Source organism: Danio rerio, chromosome 25, assembly GCF_052040795.2.
Source record: "Danio rerio strain M-AB ecotype USA chromosome 25, GRCz13ab, whole genome shotgun sequence".
Taxonomy (NCBI): Eukaryota; Metazoa; Chordata; class Actinopteri; order Cypriniformes; family Danionidae; genus Danio; species Danio rerio.
This window is the reverse complement of record NC_141045.1, coordinates 22248564-22271963: the sequence shown is the minus strand read 5'-3', so window position 1 is coordinate 22271963 and position 23400 is coordinate 22248564. Positions and strand designations below refer to the sequence as shown.

The window sequence follows — 23400 nt, the reverse complement described above, 5'->3', positions numbered from 1 at the left end:
CATGAGACAACTTTTTGCCTAGATGAGTAATTTTGTTGCAATTTAGTCTTGCGACATCTCGTAGCCCGAGATCTTGTCACATCCCTTGTAAATATACATTTGAGCTATTTTTTAAAATGTAAGTTATAATGTAATGACTGAAGTCATGTAGCATTTAAAGCTGTTTGCTTGCTGTTTTATTGTGTTTTTATTTTATTATTTACATTTGTTTCTCAGAAAAAGTACTTTTATAATTATGATTTTTTTTTACTTAATTATTGGTTATTAGATGGTAATTTCTCTCCCTTTATGCACTTCAAATCTTTGTCGTGTGTCATCACTTTAACATCATTTTACCGCCTTTGGGTTGTTACAGTTAGAGGTGTGAGTGGTTTTTTGTAATATGAATCATCATCACAGGACAAACAAAGTGAGTCAGTCGGAGATCTTCAGAACCATAATTAGCAGCTTTCTCTTTTCTTCCGTTAACAAAAGGGAAAGAGATTGATAGTGGCGGATCTGCAGTTTTTGGATTCACGCCTAGCTGTTAATGTGGATTGTTTGAGTCAAAAAGACAAAATGGTGTCGTGCGTCGGGTTGACATGCAGGTGTCTGGGTCATTTTTACTTCTTTTGCTGATTGTAAGGTTTCAAGCTGTGTTGTGCCAAAATGAAGTACATTGTGCTCCAGTGTAATCCTGTTATTATGGAAGATGGATTTAGCCATTTTATTTGGTGAGTGAGTGCCTAATGGCTCGTTTCCACTGACTGGTACAGTGCTGTACGGTTTGGGTCGGTACGGGTCGCCTTTATCAGGCTTGCGGTTCCAATAGGGTACCTTTTGGTGGGTGTGGTGTATGACAAAGTTTCAGTCACATCATTCTTGCTCAAGGAAATGTCTACAATAAAGCTGTACAGGTCGCTGACATATCATATGAAGAGCACTTCTCACAAAACAGATCCTTTAGACACATAACTAATTCTGTATAAACGTTTATCACTAACTTTTCAATGAACAGGATTTGATTCTAACTGCAGATCACTCGCATAAGCACTGACTTAAAGGTACAGTTCACCTAAAAATGGAAATCTGCTGTTAATTTATTTACCCTCAGACCTTGTAAGATTTGAGTGACTTTTTTCTTCAGTTGAACATTTTTCATAAGATTTTTAGCTCAAATTCTGATACTTAAGGGGATAGTTCATTTAAAAATGAAAATTCTTTCATCATTTACTCATATATTTGACTTGTTCCGAACCAGTTTAAGCTTTTTGTTCTGTTGAACACAAAAAGAAGCCATATCAAGGAATGTTGGAAACCGGTAACCATTGACCTCCGTAAAATGAGTGATAGAGATTCATTTAGTATTGCCTGTACAGTACATTACAGTACATCCGGAAATCATTCATAGCGCTTCACTTGTTCCACATTTATTTATGTTACAGCCTTATTCCAAAATGGATTAAATTAATTTATTTCCTCAAAATTCTACACACAAAACCCCATAATGACAATGTGAAAAAAAGAGTTTTTGGAATTGTTGCAAATTTATTGCAAATAGAAAAGCTGAAAAATCACATGTACAGAAGTATTCACAGCCTTTGCTCAATACTTTGTTGATGCACCTTTGGCAGCAATTACAGCCTCAAGTCTTTTTGAATACGATGCCACAAGCTTGGCACACCTGTCTTTGGGAATTTTTGCCCAGTACCTCTCAAGCTCTATCAGGTTGGATGGGAAGTGACAGTGTACAGCCATTTTCAGATCTCTCCAGAGATGTTCAATAGGATTTAGGTCTTGGCTCTGGCTGGACCACTCAAGGACATTCACCGAGTTGTTGTGAAGCCACTCCATTGATATTTTGGTGGTGTGCTTTGGGTCATTGTCTCGCTGGTAAAAGACCCGTCATCCCAGTCTGAGGTTAAGAGCACTCTGAAGCAGGTTTTCAGTCTCTGTACATTTCTGCATTCATCCTTCCCTCTATTCTGGCTAGTCTTCCCATTCCTGCTGCTAAAAAAACATCCCCACTGCATGATGCTGCCACCACCAAGCTTTACTGTAGGAATGGTATTAGGCTGTGGTGAGCGGTGCCTGGTTTTCTCCAAACGTAAAGCCTGGCATTCACTCCAAAGAGTTCCATTTTAGTCTCATCAGACCAGAGAATTTAGTTTGTTATGGTCTGAGAGTCCTTCAGATGTCTTTTGGCAAATTCCATTTTGGCTTCCGTATGGCCACTCTACTGCCACCAATCATGCTTGGTGTGTGCTTTGACATGCACTATCAACCCTGGGACCTTATATAAACTGACAGGTGTATGGCTTTTTAAATCATGTCCAATCAACTAAATTATCCCAGGTGAACTCCAATTAAGCTGCTGAAACATTTAGATCTTCATGGCATAAGGCTGTGAATACACATGTGATTTTTCAGGTTTTTTTATTTTTAATGAATTCCCAACAATTAAAAAAATCGTTTTTGAATGAATCAATTTAATTCATTTTGTAATAAGGCTGTAACATAAAAAATTGTGGAAAAATTCAAAACTATGAATACTTTCCAGGTACACTCTAAATGAAGACCACAGTTCCACAATATACTAATGTTCTACTAAACCTAAAGTAAATGTAATTTTTTTAAAAGCACTGATAAATTGTGATTTATAACAAGCACTGCACACCTCCTTCTGTGCCTCATACGGACTGTTAGATTTGAATTTTAGCAGTTGATGACGACGTGCGCTCTGAACATTCCTATCCCACCAATGTGATCGTACATTTCAAGGACCAGCCAAGGCTGATCACACCGGTGTGATTGTACTTGTGAAAGGGTTTACTTGTATCCTATTACATTTGCTGCAAGTAGACGTGCAAAAACAGTGCTAAGTTAATTGTGTATGTTTGTGTGTGTGTGTCTGTGTGTGTGTCTGTGTGTGTGTCTGTGTGTGTGTCTGTCTGTCTGTGTGTGTGTGTGTGTGTGTGTGTGTGTGTGTGTGTGTGTGTGTGTGTGTGTGTGTGTGTGCACTGTGAACTTTGTAATAGCATCTGTGTGTGACTCATCATTGAGTCCACAAATACATCAAATAACCTTTCTTGATATATTTGACTTGTAAACTAAATCTCTGCTTCAATGTACTTTTCAAGTGGTTTCATATCTTTTTTATACCCTTTTTGGTAACCATAAAAGAAGATATTTTGGAAAAATGCTAGAAACCTGTAACCATTGACTTCCATATCAAGAAAGGAAATGCTATGCAGGTCAATGGCTACAGGTTTTCAACATTTTAAAAATAACTTGTTTTATGTGTAGCAGAAAAAAGAAACTTAAACTTGTGACAATAAGTAAACTAAAGGGTGAGTAAATGAATATCTCACAGGTTATTACTAGTCTTTGGAGATCAAAATTAGAGAATATTTTATAAACATTAGATTTTATAGATCAGTCGGGCTTGTTACCCAACTGGACACAGTCTTTCTCATACACATCACTAGACTCTTCCAGGTCATCACTAGTCTTAGTCTGTCACGGGACAATACATCTCAGCAATGGTTTCCCCAGAGATTTTCAGTCAGTTTTAGGTCAGGACTCGGGGTTGACACTTCATTATTTCCATTTTTTTCAGCTTCAAGCAACTAATTTATTGATTTTAATGAACAAATTAATTGTAATTGTAATTTTTGATTGAGCTATTTTTTTAATCATGCAGTTTGTCCTTTAAAATATTTGTATTGATTAAAAATATATTTTGTTGGTCTTTTGGGTTCACTTTATTGATCTCTAAAGAAACATTTGCTGTATTCCGATTCAATATGCCCGTGTTTGCACCATGGCGACAACTAGGCCACATCTCTAACAGTCCAGCAGTGATTGGATGTAGCTGCCTATAAAAGAAGGAATCCGAGAATGGAGAGCAGAATATAATATGTTGTTTTGCGTCTGCTCAAAAAGGAAGTGCAGAATCTGACCTCTCGTAGGAGTTGATGGTTGCGAACAGGAGATATTGATTGGCTGACATCACACATGGTTTCTCTTGCTGCGTGTCCAAAGCTTCATCATGGCTCTCTGCTTTAGTCTGCTTGAGCTGAAGGGCTTCTATGCTGAACAACTTTCTATCAGAGGGAAACTTTGAGAAGATCGATGCGCTGCTGGGCTGTCCTCAGTGAGGCCGGTGGTGTCAGGCGTTATTATGCTGTCAGTGAGAAACTGCTGGAACTCATTGGAATGTTTTATTAACCTCCTCTCCACTGAGAACAAATCAATATGGTGGCATATTCGCACCTTATCAGTGACTATTAACCATGTCATATGGAAGACTGTCTGGGTCAGACTGGTGGAGGTTTTTTGTTTTAGCCGAGAGTGAAAAATAAGTGTAATTGTGATTTATTTTTTTTCATGATTGTGGCTTTTTGTATTCTTGAATATATCTTCAAATTATAATTTTGTTTCTTAACATCTCACCACTTTAAGTCTCAGTATGTTACTGAATTTATAGATATAGATTTATGAATTTTTTATAACTGTATTTCTTAAATTTCTAATTTTCAAACTGTTTTTTTAATAAAAATGTGACTAAAATATTATTAGAATTTACAGTGACTTTACATCTCATTGTTTTGACTTGTTTGTTAGTCATAATTGAGGCTTCAGATGTAAAAATGGGTCTATCTTATAATTAAGACTAGTTATTGCGATTGTTTGTATTGGAAAATGAGATAAATATACTCTAGAGATCAAAATTAGTTTATAGTTTATATTATTAGTTTATATTAGAATAATTTAGAAACGTTAAATTTTAGACATCACTTTAAGATTTTGGACATAGTCTTTCACACACACATCACTATTCTCTTACAGGTCATCACTAGTCTTAATTTGTCACAGGAAAAAACTACTCGCCAAGGATTTCCCAGAGATTTTCAGTTAGGTTTAGGTCAGGACTCTGGACAGACACTTCATTATTTTTAAGTTTTCAGCTTAAAGGAACTGATTTATCAGTTTTAAACTTACCTGTTAAAACTTCTGCTACAGAAAACTTCTTCCAAACCATGACGCATCACCTCAACCTTTACTGACTTCTGCACACACTTTGAGTTCAGTCTTTTTTTAGTTTGGGTGATGATCATTTCCCATCAGACACATTTAATTTTAGCTTGTTTCATCACTAAAGTGATCTTAGATCCACTTCTTTGTCCACACAGCACATGCTCCTCAGCAAAGTTTAGTCTAGTCTTTGATTCTTTCTGCTGATAAAGGTTTGGTCACTGCACAAACATCCAGTCCTGACTTTTTTTTTTGGCATAGAAACATTGTTTGTTCTTAACTTGTTCAATTCTAAATTCAATTCAATTCATCTTTATTTCTATAGCGCATTTACAATGTAGATTACACCATGGCTTTTTACAATGTGTTAAAGCAGCTTAACATAGAAGTTGTTGTAAATTGAAACTGTGTCAGTCTAGATTTCAGAGTTAAAGGCTAGTTTAGTTCAGTTCAGTGTGGTTTAATCTTCACTGCTGAAAGTCCAAACACTAAAGAGCTAAATCTATCAATGTGCAGCTTCACAAGTCCTAAACTGAATCAATGTTTTTTTGTGTGTGTGTGGAAGACCATTTTGAGTGACATTTTAAATATGCAATATTTTAGAAATCACAGATTTGTAAAACAGAACTTCTTATGCTATGACTGAAAGGCCTATCCCTTCGGCCTTCATCTGGCCTTCAACCTGCTGACGGACGGTTTCAGTTCACTTCACTTCGTTCTTCACTTTAGAACGGCTCACCATTTTGAAAAGGTCAGTAGAAATTGGAAAGTTAGTCTGCCAGTTATGGTTTGTCAAATAATTAAGCTAATTTGGTGGAGTTTGGCTTGCTTGCTTGGGGTCAGTGGAGCTGCCCTTCAGTGGATCGTCCTTCAAATTTGACATTCGTGAATAAATCATCTTTAATCTACTTAGAACTACATCAGCGTTCTACCCCGTTCTGCTGCTGTTTTGGTATGTTGAATATGTTCCTCAATAATGAAATTCTTATATCTGACTTTTAATGTTTGCCTGTTCTTCCTTGAAAGCAATTTTAACAATCTACATTGTATAAAATTGTATGAAAATAAAAGACTAGTGGGTTAGTTTCTAGGAATTGTCGTTACTCCTTCAATGGAAAAATGGTTTGCTTTATATTTTCGCATGAAGACCTTCAGTCTCAAAGCATGGCTACATCTCAGAATTGAACCTTTGTTTTTCTCATATAATTCTCACAAACATGAATCTGGACCTTAAATTGCAATAGTATATTTGTGAGAAAAGCTAACAATATATTGGATGAGTCATACTTAAAGATTTTTCTTTTATGCCAAAAATCTGAAGAATAGCAAATAGTCCTTGAAGATATTTTGTAAATGTCCTACAGTAAATATACCAAAACTTACATTTTTATTCTAATATGCATAGCTAAAATCATACTCATATGCTGTGTTCACACCAGACGTGGATAAAGCGCCAAATGTGAGTAATTATGTTAAGTTAAATTAATGCAAAGACGATCTGGACATGCCTACTGTTGACAGGTGTTGTGGTCCAAATTGATCTCACAATTCCCTTAGACTTTGTACTCTGAGAGACCAAAACGGGCCTCCAAACAGACCACTTTAGACCGTGTACGATAAACCCAATGGCGCACAATCCAGATAGGAATGTCTCCTCCCTGTGCCTGTTTGTTTCTGTACGTGCGTGTCTTTGAATGTATTGACTGTTTAATCAACAAGCATCTGTCATCACTTGTGGAGAAGTGTCTGTGAGATGACACAAAGTGCTGTCCTCTGGGATCGAGAGAGAGGGAGAGAGCGTGCGAAATAGAGGGTGTTTTTAACAGCTGTCCGACTCGCTCTCACCCTCACGTCATGCCTTTGCCCACTGTGTCATCCATCGTGTTGACAAATGAAGTCGTCGAGTCAAAGGTTTGTCCTCCTGCACAAAATCTCAGCTGTGACCTCAGACTTTCTCCTTGCAATATTGACTGAATCATGAGGACGTATTCTCTGGAGATAGGGCTCACTTTAAAGGAATAGTTCACCCAAAAATAAAAATAATCTAATCATTTACTGACCCTCAAACCTTCTTCTGTGGACATGACTTTTTCTTTCTGTCAGACAAACACAGCCGGAGTGGTTTTAAATTTTATATTTGCTCTTCCATGCTATGTTATTGTCTAAGATAATGGCTTTTATTTTGGCTCCCGAAAGTGCATAAATTCATCATAAAAAATAACCCATAAGGAGTACAAGAGTATATCCAATCAGAAATACTTATGTTTCTAATTATAAACTCAAATCACTGACCTCCTGTGGCAACAAAAAATATCATTTTTAAGACAGGTGGACACATGTACAAGTCCTTTTTAGAGAAAAGTTCTTCAGAACTTTTACAGTAACAAAGTCAACTAGTTTTCTTGTTTGTCATCTTTAGTACACAAACTGTGTGGTGAGGGATTACTGCAAGACACGTCTGTTCCTGGAGCATCTTACGTAAGGTTGTTAAAAATATTGAGTTTGGTACCAATTAGAGCTGCACAATTACTCGAAAAAAGATAACGATCTCTATTCAACCCCCTAGACGATCTTTTAAGTTCAGGAGAGAAGAAATGGTGGCCACACAAGTCTTTACGTTGTTTTACATACGTTGTTCTGCAACGTGGACACCAATGGTGTTGAAAGCATCACATACTGTATTTATAAGGTTTAATTCACCTAAAAATGCCATTTCTGTCTTCATGTAATGATATATTCGTAGCCGCGAAATCACTCTTGATGTGAGCTGCTGACCGTGAGCTGTTACCAAAGAGAGGGCGAGCGCGCGCCTGTGAATAAAGTCTTCTTTAGTGAGCAGAACCTGCATAGGCTGTGAATAACAGGTAATAAAGTTATAAATAACGTTCAGTTTGTGGAACAGAGCGATTGTTTGAGAGCCGTGCCGGTAGTATGAACCGCACTTAGTAGTGAAAATGAAACCGAAAGCATGCACAACATTTAAATAATCATCGCATTTTAGAACTATGATTAGGCTACGAAATGCTTTTTTCTTTTTCAGCGAACCTAAAAATTGTGCTGGACAATATTCAGTAGAGCTACATATAATATTAATATAGCTTTTTTACCATATGTTTTAGAAAAAACAATAATAATAGCCCACTTATATTACCCTTTATTTTACATCTACAGAATCGTAAGAAAATCGTGATCTTTATTTTAGGCAAAAAAAATGTCGATTCTCATTTTAGCCAGAATCGTGCATCTCTAGTACCAATCAGTACTGAAATTTTTTAAACACTCATTTCCCGCTAACATTTGAGCGTTGTGGAGTGCGCTCTTAAACACGGCTGATTGGCCATTGTGTTCACATGGTTAACAGAAATGGGATTGGCCGTGAAGCTCATGGCTTCACCATTCTTCACCGCTCTTCACCAAGTGAAGAATGGTAAACCGATTACATTCACGGCCAATCACACTCATTTCTTTTGAACATGTGAACACAATGGCCAATCAGCCGTGTTTAAGAACGCGTTCAACAAAGCTGAAATGTTAGCGGCAAATGTATGTTTTAAAAATTTCAGTACCAATTTGGTAAAAAACTTGATAGTTTTGACAACCCTACGTAAGATGCATTTAAATTTTAAGAAAATGCTCAGATGTTAGCGGAAAATGGCCATTTTTAAAATTTCAGTACCGAACTTGATAGTTTTGACAACCCTCCTTTTACGTCATCTGTCATTACTTCGTATACATCAGTCATGCATTCAATCCTCACCACGGAAGTTAGTGATTAAAGTTTATCATTTCAAAATGTAATAAACAGTGCATCTGGAAAGTAATCATAGCGCTTAATTTTTTCAAATTTTTTTTTATGTTAAAGCCTTATTCCAAAATGGATTAAATTAATTTATTTCCTCAAAATACTACACACAATACCCCATAATGACAGTGTGAAAAAAAGAGTTTTTAAAATTGTTGGGAATTTATTAAAAATAAAAAAACTGAAAAATCAGATGTACAGAAGTATTCACAGCCTTTGCCGTGAAGCTGTAAATTGAGCTCAGGTATATTCTGTTTCCACTGATCATTCTTGATGTTTCAGAAGCTTAATTAGAGTTCAACTGTGGTAAATTCAGTTGATTAGGCATGATTTGAAAAGGCATACACCTGTCTAAAAGGTCCCAGGGTTGATAGTGCATGTCAAAGCACAAACCAAGCATAAAGACAAAGGAATTGTCTGTAGACGTCCGAGACAGGATTGTCTCGGGGGACAAAAAATGTCCTAATTATGTCATATTGAATGAGCTAATGCCTTATTTAAGTTTTTAAAATTAATCTTTAAAAACTTGAAATACAAATAATGATTATAAATCCTAATGGAATCAATCAATTTCAGAAGAATTAAACATTTTTTATGTTTTTGCATTTTTCTACAGCAATTTCTTGCCCTAATAGTTTTTCCCACCTCTGTTGTGTGCAGGTTTTCACATATCAGCTTTAGATGCTGCTGTTTTTGTTCGTTCACCCACACAAGTTTCATTTCTAAAGGGTTGCATCAAGGTCACTTCTGCCTCACCATAACTATGGGTTATTGTTACTCTTGTCTGCTGTATAATTTTCATTCTCACATTCCAAACAAACAGGATTTCGAGCTTCTCGTTGAGAGTAATACATTTAGAACACACACAGATGCATGCCTGTGAATTAGATCTTTTTGACCAAAATGTTTAACTGTTTACATGATGGATTCTCAAATGATTGTCTAGTCACTTCAGTTAACACTTCATATGTGCCATGAAGAAATGGTGGGCGTACACCCAAAAATAGCTTGAAATGGTTATTTGAGGGAGTTTTTGTGTCTGTTGATGCATTTATTTATTTATTTATTTATTTTCCTGCAATTTTCCTTATTATTGTTATTATTATTACAACTAACAAAATTGTTCAATAAATAAATGAATAATAAACTAAATAATGGCTTTTTTAAAATTCCCTGTAGCCTATTACTTGTTGTATATTTTAATATTAATGATAATAATAATAAAAATGATTATTATTGTTATTGTTGTTATAGTAATACAGTTTGTTTTTCTATAATTATTATATTAAAACCCCCACAAATGACTTTGAGGAACACTTTGTGTTCGGGACTTTGACTTTGACTTTTTACTTTGTACACAATAAAGTAAATAAATAACAGTAATAGTTTTGATAAAAAAGCATTTTTTATGTTCCCTCAGACTTTTGGACTTCTCTGTAGTTTATTCTTTATTGTATGCAGATTTTAATGCTGCACGATTTTGGATAAATCTGAATTTGCTATATTTTGTATTTCTGCTATATATATTTATTGCGATATACTGTATCTAAACAATTCTAGCAAATTATTAAATAAGTTTCAATTCTCACTCTTAGCAAACCGTTATGACTTACATAAACTCCTAATTTGCTCCTTATTAATAGTTAGTAATGTAGGTTAGATATTGAATTATTGTAGGTTAGGTAGAATTAGGGATGTAGAATAAGATTATACAGAATATGGGCTTTTATAAGTACTAATAAGCAGCCAAAATCTCAATAACCTTCCAAATAGTAAGAATTTGTCCTTAAAGTGTAACTACCAAATGTATTCATTTAGGTTGATTGGGATGATTCTGCAGGGCAGTGAATCATGCATAAAATGCATTAAAGAAAATACAAGCATAGATACATGCAGTAAAGCAAAGATAAAAGTTAAATAAGCTGTGCATTCTTCATTGTTTTATTTATGTAAATGTTAAAATTACAGTGCAATGTCAACTCAGCATTGCAGATCTATGCGAGGTGACTATTGCTGATGCATACATTTCGATATCGGTGCTAAAACAATATATTGTGTAGCCCTTGTAGATATGTATAATGATAACGATATTTAATAATAACAATATTTAATAATAATAACAATACTATTAATAATAATAATGACATGCAATTACGATGTAGTAGAAATGATATTATTAATAATAATAGTAATAATAATAATAATTTTAATTATTATTATTATTACATGTAATTACAGTGTATTAGTAGTAGTAGTAATAATAATAATGATAATAATAATAGCACTAATAATAATTGTTGTAGTAGTAGTATTTATAACAATAAAATTTATAATTATTATTATTACATGTAATTACATGTATTAGTATTAGTAGTAGAAATAATAATAATAATAATAGTAGTAGTAGTAATATTATTAATAGTAATACTCATTACATGTAATTACAAAATATTTGTAGTAGTAGTAATGATATTATTAATAATAATTATTATGATGATGATGATGATTATTATTGTTGTACATGGCACACAAATAGTAGTAGTAGTAGTAATAATAATAATAATAATAATAATAATTATTATTATTATTATTATACATGCTGTGCAATTATTTTACTATAATTACTCGATTAAATCCCCCAAATTATTTCACGATGATTTATTTTTCATAGCATTCATAGCATTTTTAAAAGCATTTATTTGCTAATATATGTATATATATATATATATATATATATATATATATATATATATATATATATATATATGTATACATATATATATATATATATATATATATATATATATATACATATATATATATACATATATATATATATATATATATATATATATATATATATATATATACATATATATATATATATATATACATATATATATATATATATATATACATATATATATATATATATATATATATATATATATATATATATATATATATATGTATATATATATATATATATATGTATATATATATATATATATATGTATATATATATATATATATATATATATATATATATATATATATATGTATATATATATATATATATATATATATATATATATATATATATATATATATATATATGTATATATATATATATATATATATGTATATATATATATATATATGTATATATATATATATATATATATATATATATATATATATATATATATATATATATATATATATACATATATATATATATATATATACATATATATATATATATATATATATATATATATATATATATATATATATATATATACATATATATATATATATATATATATATATATATATATATATATATATATATATATATATATATACATATATATATGTATATATAATATTGTGTTTATTTCAATGATTGAGTTCAACTTTATATGGCTTAAAATCACCCAAAAATGTATGTATGATTTTATTTAGAATTTTAATTTCTGTATTATTGGCTAAACAGTCAAATGTATTAATTTTAAAAATAATATAAATGTTGGTATATGGATGGATGGATGGATGGATGGATGGATGGATAGATAAAATAAGTATAAATTAAAAATGTTTTATCACCTTTTACATTTTAATCTGTCCAGCTTAGAATAAAACATGTCAGTAGTCAAACGTTACCTTTGTAGAGCATGTTAGAGAAACCCATTCCTGAGCTCCCGACATGACACCTTGCGTAAATATTTTAAATACCCTATTCATTTCCCGCTAGTCTTGGCTGGTTGTTGCGCCCTCAGAGTGCCGTTTTCACTCTTGACACTGATGTGTTCACAAGGTCAACAAGTTTGTGCGATGCCAACTAGCAGGAAGCATCTGGTGTGAACAAGCTGGCCTTTTTGGTGGTGTGTCCAAAAGCATCTGTATCACCCTCACCCTCAGCACTTGCGCTACCAGTGTGCGCCAACAGGGGGAGATATAAGACTTCAATATTATCCTGGCGAATGAGAATACAGGCTTCATTGTGATAGGCTCTCTGCTGGCAGAAGCTTTTTTTTCTCCTCTCTGTTGTCTCCCGACTGTCGACGACTCTGTCTCCTCTCCTCCGACGTTCCCTCTTTCCTCTGGATTAAATTAGCTGCAGAACGCGCGGCTCCTTCATTCCTGAATCCATTGATGAATTCAGGATTGCTCTAAAAATGGGATTGAAAGCGTAACGGAATAAAAGCAAAAGGGATTTTGGAAGGGGGTGAGTAGATCCAAGCCAGTGACAGAGGAGGAGATCATCTGGACCGGTGGAATTACCATTGGGGATACAGTAGTTTGATGGGGGAAAGAGGGGGAGGAGGGAGCCGTTGTAATCACGGATGTTGACAAGTGATATATTTATTAAGGATCGGTAAATGAAGATGAGTCTACTTGTGAGATGTTTTGGTTGGTGGTTAATGGTGTGACGGTATTCCGATGTGTCCTTTCCGCCGCAACAGCTGTGCAAGATTGATTGTTGCTTTTTTTTTTTTTTGGTGTCGCTTTCCATCTCCATTCCAAATGTCTTGCTGGATTTTGATAATGTAATCTTTTGGAGGTGTTGAACCTTCTGGATTTATATTTCGGAATTACATTGATGTTAGAAAGGAAAACCGATTTCCGTGAATGGGTTTTGCCTTTGTTTACCGGTGACAATGAGATGTAATGCATTCTGAACTTGTGAAATGGTGTGCAGGTTCACGTCTGTTACGTTTATTCTCAAACGATCCTTTCACATACCGGTGTGTTCTGGCTTTTTGAATTCCCAAGTATGCATCCGAGTGTATCCGTGCTCAGCTGTGCCTTATGGTCAAGGTTATGAGTGAAGCTAGAGAGGAAGAATGTAGCGGTGTCTTGCTCTCTTGAGCCTCAGCAATGCGAGATGATGTGTGATTTTGATTTGTCATGATTTTGTTCAGGTGGAACGCTGATCTATTCAAGCTAGTTTTTATTTTTAGCAGTTGTCTTGGTGTCTCTGGGTGCCTCATGATGTTGTTGGTGAGCATTTGATGACAAGCTAGTGAGACAGTACAGTCTGTTGGATGTGAATCTTTAGGGAATCGTGTTGTTGTGATGAATACATCTATGCAAATGAAATGTTGCTGAACTGTTGAGCAATATCTAGAGTCACCTGTGTGAATGTGACATCTTCAGACTCAACAGATAGGATGTGCTAATGCTAAATGACACGTGCTCTGTTTGAGAGTGTTTGAGAGGCTTGAAAACAAAAAGAATTTATAAAGACCTAAGAGTGAAACTTGTGGAACTCGGCTGATCCAAAATGCATGTTCTAATTTAATATTGTGGACTTATTTTGGGATATATGTATATTTTTTTCTTTGATTTATTATTAATATATTATATTATATATTAATTTAATTATTATTTATTTATCAACAATTTGTGATGACCTAAGAGTGAACCTTTTGGAACTCTGCTCCTCCAAACATGCCAGTCTATATTCTAAACATCATTTATTATGGCACATTACTGCACATTACTGTTTGTTTAATAAATAAATCATGTTTGGATGTTTATTTTTTTTGCATTTCTGTATTCCTTTAAACATTCCTTCCTTCCTTTATTCCTTCTTCTTTATTTTTCTTTCCTTTTCTTTGCTTTCTCTTCCTTCCCTTCTTCCTTCCATCTTTCCTTTTTTCCTTCCTTCATTCCGTCCTTCCTTGGTTCTCTCCTTCTTTTGTTCTGTCCTTTGCTTTCCCTCCTTTCTTACTTTTCCTTTCTTTTTTCCCTTTCATTTCCTTTCCTTTTCTTTCCTTTCATTCACTTCCTTCCTTCCTTCCTTCCTTCCTTCCTTCCTTCCTTTCCTTTCTTCATTCTGTTCTTTATTCCTTCCTTCCTTTTTCTTTTCTTTTTCTTTTTTTCTTTTCTTTTTATTTTTCCTTCCCCTCCTTTCCTTTTTTCCTTTCTTTCATCCTTCCTTCCTACCTTCCTTCCTTCCTTCCTTCCTTCCCTAGTTCCTACATTCCTTCCTTTTTTTCTTTGTTCTGTTCTTCTTTCATTTATTTTTTCCTTCCTTCCTTTCTTTTTCTTTTTTACCTTTCTTTTTTTCTTTATTTCTCTGCTTTGCTTTCCTTTCTTCCTTCCTTCCTTCCTTCCTTATTTCCTTCCTTCATTCTGTTCTTCCTTCTATTCTTTCCTTCCTTTTTTCATTCTGTTCTTCATTCCTTCCTTCCTTCCTTTCTGTTCTTACTTTCTTTCTTTCCTTCCTTCCTTTCTTCCTTTTGTTCTTTCTTTCTTTCTTTCTTTCTTTATTTCTTTCTTCATTCTGTTCTTTTTTCCTTTCTTTCCTCCATATTTGTTTAAAAATCAAGATCACAATTTTCTCACGGTTCTGTAGATGTAAAATAAAGGTTAATATGTTTGAGCTATTATTATTGTTATTTCTCAAACGTATGGTAAAACATCAATAATATTAGGCCTATGTGTAGGTCTAGTGTTGGTAAAACTGCTAAATTTTGTATAGACCTAGAATGGTGGACTTGAACAGACTCTAAATTTGCCCTGGTCATTAATGCACAGTTAAGTGATGACATCAGAATACAACTATTCATAATTCTTATGTTGAATTAATTTTGTTTTGGGACAAATGCTTACAATCTATCATTGACAGCATTATTAGACCATTTCATCACTGGTAAAATTAGACATTTGTCATTATCAGATTAGTTCTTGCATTATATTCAACAATACGTACATAGGCTAGAGTAGTTGTAATGACACTGTTAAACATTTGTTCTCATGCGCAACACTTTGTGTTCGCTGTAAAGAAAAACATTTCAAATGCTTGTCGTAATCATTACTCTAAAATGCCATATGATCATTTAAATTATGTGCGTGCTTTCGGTTTCACTTTCACTGCCGAGTGCGCTCATGTCATGATCCCCTTCACTATGACAAAATAAAAACATACATGGAAATCATACTTCCTGTGTGGCTCTCAAATGTTATTTACAACTTTATTGCCTGTTATTTGCAGCCTATGCCAGGGCTGGACTGGGGCAAAAAATCGGCCCTGGCATTTTGGGCCAGAGCGGCCCACTACATTCAATCAAAATGCTATCTATCTATGCACGTCCAATATTTTTATCAACTCATATTTTATAAAACACAAAAGCCATATATATGAAATAAATAAATACAAACTTTAATCTCAATTTAATTTCTGTATACTGTCCATAAAGATATTTGTTGAGTTCTAAAAAAATACACTCATTCATTCATTCATTCATTCATTTTCTTGTCGGCTTAGTCCCTTTATTAATCCGGGGTCGCCACAGCGGAATGAACCGACAACTTATCCAGCAAGTTTTTACGCAGCGGATGCCCTTCCAGCCGCAACCCCTCTCTGGGAAACATCCACACACACATTCACACACACTCATACACTACAGCCAATTTAGCTTATTCTATACACTATTCACTCAGCCTATATTCAATAATAAACATAAAAAACTGCCTGCTAATGCATGGGTAAATATTCAAAGGGAACATTGTACTTTATAACCTCATTCACCTCATCCTGCTTGCTGTTTCACTATCTAAACAATGAAAACATAATATAAGTCAAATTTGTTTCATTTTGATATTATAATTAACAGACACCAAACAGCCTTGTGTAACTATATATTTATATGAGCATCATCTTCACTCTGCATATTTATAACAAAGTAGGGCCTAAATATATCTGCCTCCTTTCATTTTCATTAAAAAGAACAAGCTTTACCCTGTCTCTTTTGCAGAATATTAGTTTTAATAATCAATAATGGCCATTATAACAGTATAACGTACAATGAATTTAAATGATAAAGGTAATCAATCAGTCAATGTGCAGAATCAGTGTATGTGGTTACATAAATTAATATATTAGCTTATCTTTGCACTCAGCCAAAACAGAGTTACCTGAGAACAAGTGATTCAAAAGACATAAGAGTTGATAGATAGAGACAACAAGATGAATTCAATATCACGTTTAACAACTATAGTGAGATCAGATCCAGCAGATGAACTGTCTGACATGCACTATACTCTCACCTGGGGTTTATGCTCACCCGCTGAACTACTGGCTGCAGCTCTTGGCTGAGAGTGCGCATGTGTGTGGTCACGTGATTTGCGTTTTTAGCCTTGTACTAGAATGAACAGAGAACTTTTCAGAACCGCTAAATGAAACGCCGCTGTATTTCCCGCGATTTCTCTGCGCCTCCCTTGCGTTTTTTCTCTCTGACTCTCGACTATTTTGACAAATACACACAGACGACGCACGCTCACACAGAGTCCAAAATAGGAGTTTGTGATTGGGCCAGCCCAATGTCAATACAGAAAAGAGCCAATGGGCTGCAGAGTGTCAAATGGGCCGGCCCGGTCTGTCTGTCCGGGAAAAAAAGCATCTACTTTCAGAGAGTCACAGAGATCACAGCAGCGTCAATTAATAAGGCAGAAAAAACGATAGGCTGCTAAGCCTTTTATGGGCCGATCAGATGATAAGACGATGATCAGCCCAGCCCAAAAAGTACATCGGCCCAGCGGGAAAGTGCTCGGTCTGCCAGATGGCCAGTCTGCCCCTGGCCTATGCAGTTTCTGTTCACTAAAGTAAACATCAATCACGGGCATGTATGCGACCTCTCTGTAGTAAACAAACAGTTCGTCACCTCACTTGTCATTTCGCAGCCACGAATATGTCATTAAATTAAGACAGAAATAGCATTTCTGGATTAATTATACCTTATAAATATAGTATGTGACACTCTTAACATCATTTGAAGGTGTCCATGTTGCTGAATGTAGGCAATATAAAACATTGGCTGAATCGTAGAAAAGCTTAATTGAGATCGTGTGTATGGTTGAATCGAGATCGGATTTACATGTTCCGATTAATCGTGCAGCCCCACCACATTGCTTAGCAGCAACGTATTTAAAATAATGTGAAGACTTGTGAGACCTCCTTTATACTTCTCCTGAACTTGAAAATATAATTGGCTAAATCGTTGAAATGTTGGATTAGATTGTGTGGGGGTCGAATCGAGATTGTGATCTTTTTTTTTTTCGATTATACGTGCAGCCCTAATTTTCTTGCTTCCTTCCTTTCTTTCCTTTCCTCCTTCCTTCCCACCTTCCTTCCTTCTTAGTCCTACATTACCAACAGGGTTGGATAACCTGTCAGCCAAATGCCAGAAAAATACTGAATAAATGGAATTGCACATTTGAACTTAATCGTCTTAGGTTTTGCATTTACCAGTTAACTTATTGGTGCTTTTTGTTTACATTCCTCAGGAGGTGTTGTGGATAAAGATCTTCGCCATTATCTCAATTTACGGTTCCAGAAAGGTTCAGTGGACCACGAACTTCAGCAAATCATACGTGACAACCTCTACCTCCGGACTGTGCCGTGTAAGTAAACTTGAATCTATATTTAAACAGTCCTCATAAATCAATGCATATACTTTGGGGCTTTTTTGCATTCATATTTTTTGTTTCGATAAATGTGGTGTCCTAAATGCTTATGAGGAACATATTTCCAGATTGTAAATGCTATCTTTGGCATCTGACTGCATTTATCAGTGCATGGCAGATTATTTTGTTTATCTCTTCTGTTTATGTATTGTGCTGTAGACCTGCTCACTGAAAAATCCAATTTCTCCAAAATGCTGGTTCTAATAGCTATACATTGAAAATCAACTATGCTCAGAGCAATTTTAGTTATATTTAGTGCAGCATTGTGCATAGTTAAACAGTGTTACACAGCTTTTGTTTGTTATTTTGAAAAGGGAAAGAGTTCTCTAAACCAGTAGATGTGTGAGGGAAGGTATAGCTATAGCAAATGAGCCAACCTGAAATATTGTGGAAGTTGTTATTGTTTTGTGTGAGGGGTTATGGGAGAAACATGGAGTCAAACCCTCCCTGATATGTCTGGGTACCATCTCAATGTATGATGCAACCAGATAGAAAGAACCAATGTGACTTGTTTTGGATTCAAGCCCTTTGAAATGTGTTTTTACCTAGTCAGACGTAAAGGAAAAGAGTGGTAATTTTGTGGAAAGCATTAGCCTCCAGTTCATGCTAAATGATAGGGGTGTTAGCAATGTTTTGAGATCATCCAGGTTTGTAACAAATTTGACTCGTACCTTAGTTTGTAAAAACAAACTGAAAAGTGTTGACAGTAATGCGCCAAGACGTCTGTGGAGTAAACATACAATGCTTATAAAGGGTGTTTGAGCTTTATTTAACCTGGCTTATTTCTCATTGAAGTTTCTCATTAGTTCATTTGTAGTGGATTAGCGCTGTCAGCTTCAAATGCTTTATAGTTGATGAAGGAATTGTGACAGGCAAAGTAGTGGGTAGATTTTCTCAGCTTGCTCGCTAGTGGTTACCAATGCTACTCTCTTTCTTTCTACCTCATATGCCAATTTTGTATTGTTGATGATTAAACTTAAGGTTCATATACATGTGTAGATTGAGAAAGACAATATGGAAAACATTGTGGCTGGAAATGTTGCGGTTGCTGTTTTGATTCAGCTTTTTAAAAATGATAACAGTTGATGATATGTTTATATGTCATACGATGTGCATAAATACTGTATGTGTTCATGTATGCATGCTGTCAAAAATGCTGGATCCTTGAAGAAATTGGAATGGGTAGTAGAGTATAGCTAGCTAGTGGATGCTAATGTAACCTTCTTTTATATGATGAAAGAAGGATAACAGCTATGTGTTGTATTAAAAGTGTGTGTGTGTGTGTGTGTGTGTGTGTGTGTGTGTGTGTGTGTGTGTGTGTGTGTGTGTGTGTGTGTGTGTGTGTGTTTGTGTGCACATGTTGTGTGTGTGTGTGTGTGTGTGTGTGTGTGCGCGCACATGCTGTCAGTCACAAATGCTTGATGGTTGAACAAGGAATTGTAGCTGACAAAGTTGTTGTTAGATTTTTACCAGCTAGCAAAAGTTAGCTGAGTAGCATTTGCTAATGTTTGGTCACTGGCTGATTCTCAATATGCGTTCTTCAGCGATCTTGCGTCCTCGTGTTTTCGTTTAACGGCATCATCAATCGTCATTGTTCAGTTTCAAAACTCAACCAGGGTTCAGCGTTTAGGATTATTTCCACTGGGCCGACTGGACCAGTGGTTCAAATTTTTACCAGCCCTGACAACGTTTCGTCTCGCTCTAGAAGTCCCAGAATACATTGCGACTGAATAAAGAAGGTGGGAAGTACAGCATTTTATATAGATTTATAATTAAAGAAATATAAGTTATTTATTTCAGGAGTTTACCAAAACGAGACTGTGAAAGTTAACATTAACATTGAAATCTTAATAAAGGCATAAACACATTAAGGGTGTTTATTTGCTGAAAAGGTTTTTATGCCTGTTATGTATTGAAAAGGGGAAAACAATAAATGGTTGCAGTAATGCTGAAATGCCTAAATAATTTTCTGTTAAAAATACATAAAAGTCAAGTGACCATCAAGAAGAACGCAGCATGTCATTTCTCACAGGACGCGTTTTGTGTTCTCTCGATCTCCTGAGTTTATTCTTCTAAGGTAACCTGGCTAGATCGCTCTCCACGAGAACGCTGTCCGTTCTTGGAAATTGAGAAACAATCATAGTCTGGTTATCTACATGATGCTATTGGAGTCCCAGGTTGTATGTGTTGAGCACCTATGTTTGAGCACATCATCAAGTTGGGTCTAATTTAAAAAAGCTGTCTCTATACACTAACGTATGCGCAAAAATACTTTTAGCTTTACTAATTACTGATTTTGCAGATAACTTTTTTGATGTCAGTGTCAACACAATGTGGAGTACTATTTACTTTTTACTTTTTTCATCTCCATGCTTGTTGATGTTGCTGTAAAACAAACAAATATTAGACAAATATCTGAACAAACTCAATATATTTTAACTTTTTTTTAAAAATTTTAAGCAGTTTTAAAATTTAATCCATTAAATGCATCAATTTTCATACTGCAAACTGGCACTAATTTCCAGACCGGTCAAGATCTTGCTAGCCTGTCTGAAATATTATACCCTTTATTAAATATTAACTATTATTTTTTTAACAAATAAGCACTGGCTAATAAATAACAAAGACAATAGTACTCAAGAAGTGTCACTCATACAGTTTCAAATGGGGAAAAGTTTGACTTTCAATAGCTCTACTCTAGCGACAGAAGTCCTTGGTTCTGATAAAGGAGCCAATCATCGATCAGTAAAGCAGAGAAGTGGCTCCGTCCAGACTGGTGTTCTCTATGAAAGTTTCTGCAGCGTTATTCTTATAAACCAGAGGGGCAGTGGCTCTAGCCACCGGGCCATACCCCTGTGCACTGCCCTGCCTCTAGGGTCAGCAAACACACTGAATACTTGCCTCACAGGCCAACCCAGACTAAAACTTGAAATATCTACTTTTAATTGATCCAACTGCACTTGAAAAGAAATGTTCTCTGGTTTTGTAATCTGTATGAAATGTACACGAGGTAAAGTCAGTCCTGTCCTACCTCATTAATTCCCGCCTCCACATATTCAAATACAAATCACATGATGGAAACTATTAGAAACCTGCTATAGTTTTGGGAGATTAACCAGCATGATTGGACATTATTGGATTGGATTATTGGATTATTGAAAGGATAATCTCATGTAACACATATGTTATTGACTGTTATGGTAGATCCATAGTTTGATTGAATAATTGTGTCCTCCAGAAACGGTCACGAAGGAGGTTGGTTTTGTGATCTTGCTCCATTCTAGTACGCATAAACTTTAGCTTCAGCAACCTGAAAAAAATAATGTTTTATTTATGTTAATTTAACGTGTAGAAACAATTTAAGAGAATGTTTTTGTTAAGTTTCATTAGTGATTCTAAAAATAAAATTTAATCAATTTTGTGCAATTCCAGTGTTATGGATGTGACATTTGCAGTAAAATCTTGAAAAATAAAAACACAGAGAAATTGTCAGAAACATTATATTGAAACATCTGTTTATATTTTCAAAACAATTAACCACAGGCTTATGGGATCAGAAAAATATTAATCTGTAAACATTTTTAATATTTTAAACGAGGAAAATAAACATGTGACAAAAAGGCAGGCTTGGGTATCGTTTGGGGTTATTTCGATACCGATGCTAAATCAATTTTTTTTAAATGGTATTGGTGCCTGAAACGATACTTTTGAGCTATAGAATTATGGTGGATGACTCTAGAAAAATCGTTTATTTGACAAAAGAATGTTTTAATCAATTTAATTACCAAACAGGGCACAGGCGGATAAATCATGCTATTCGTGTGTAAATGGACAGATGAACATTGAGTTTACTCGCTTAATTCGCGCATCAAATCCGCTTTTTTCAGGTGTCGAATTCACCTCACAATAGATGCGAATTCACATCATGGACTCTAGATTCGTTGCTAAATGGCTAATATGGATTTTATATAGAGAATAGCTGTGTTTATGTGCTTTATGAACTCTAATCACTCTGCTTCATTCGCGTGAATTGCGTCATTCGCGCCACAGAATATCTATTTGCATCTTCGCATTGACTTAACATGTAAATCACTCATGCTTGACGCTTCTTCCACGTATTGTGTGAATGCAGCATTACAGTACTGTAAAATACAAGCTTACACAAAAAACCTAGAAAGGGTTTTGCTGTTTTGGTAAAAACTTAATTATTTATGGCAAGGTTGACATTTGCATGGAATTGACCTTTAGGAGAATTTGATGTTTCCCTATTCAAATAAATAGTAGCTTGCCATTCAAAGATTGCCGCCAAGTGAAATGACTTGCCTTAAAGGGACTTTGTACTGTAAATAAGTAGTACTTAACAGAAAAAAGTAGCATCTAAAACTTTGTAAATTTAATGTTAAACGTCTTGCCATACTGTGCTTGTGTTTGTATTAAACGCTGTGATTTGACATATACATGTAATGCAATACACCACATCACTTGTTTTCCCTCAAATCAAAGCAAAACAATGCTTTGGTCAACTCTATATGTATACTCTCCTCACCCCTTCGCTTGTTCTTCCCATCCTTCCTCTCTCTTTCTGTTTCTCTCTCTCTCTGTCTCCATCTCTCTCTCGCCTAGGGTTTCCAAGCAACCATCCTTTCCTCTCAGTCCTGCCTGCTGATGTTTCCCCTTCCCCCTCCATACAAACACATCACAATCACCGAGCGGCTGGATAAAATGATGCCTTTGATTTATGCCTGTGTAGCGCAGTCATGAGCGCGTATTTCTGGAGCTGTTTCTCCCATACTGAGAGTGATTAGTGTAACCCAACAGCCTGCTATGAGATGTTTGGGAGGCTGGATTGGAAGAGACGCGTCAAGACAAAGTGACGTTAAGCTGTTCATTTGTCTGGTGATTGTTAAAGCAGAGGAGGAGGAGAGCGAGCCGAGAACCTGACCTGGGTAACTGAATGTGATGGCATCGCTTTATTAAAAACACACCGGATTGAGTTTGATTGGACTCTAACAGTACAATAAGGCAGATGAAAGATGTGGGTGCTGGTGGGACATTATTAGACTATACAAAGCTGTAGAATTGCTATAGATTTTTGTTCTCCTCCA

General features: G+C 34.9%; 1 protein-coding gene across 25 annotated transcripts in view; it reads left to right on the top strand.

Annotated features, from left to right (window-relative positions):
• The window catches only part of magi2b (membrane associated guanylate kinase, WW and PDZ domain containing 2b), a 251798-nt gene that overhangs the window by 38977 nt on the left and 189421 nt on the right, over positions 1-23400 (top strand). For 20 of the 25 annotated variants that reach the window (XR_015526470.1, XR_015526469.1, XR_015526466.1 and 17 more), the window contains exon 2: positions 18116-18232. Coding sequence is in view for 16 of the 25 variants with exons in the window: in XM_087312249.1 (XP_087168375.1) it covers positions 18116-18232 (117 nt within the window). In the remaining 9 variants the exon portion in view is untranslated. Of the gene's footprint in view, positions 1-12867; positions 13050-18115; positions 18233-23400 lie in introns of those variants that run through there. The other 5 variants (XR_015526471.1, XR_015526468.1, XM_087312253.1 and 2 more) reach the window with 1 other exon arrangement.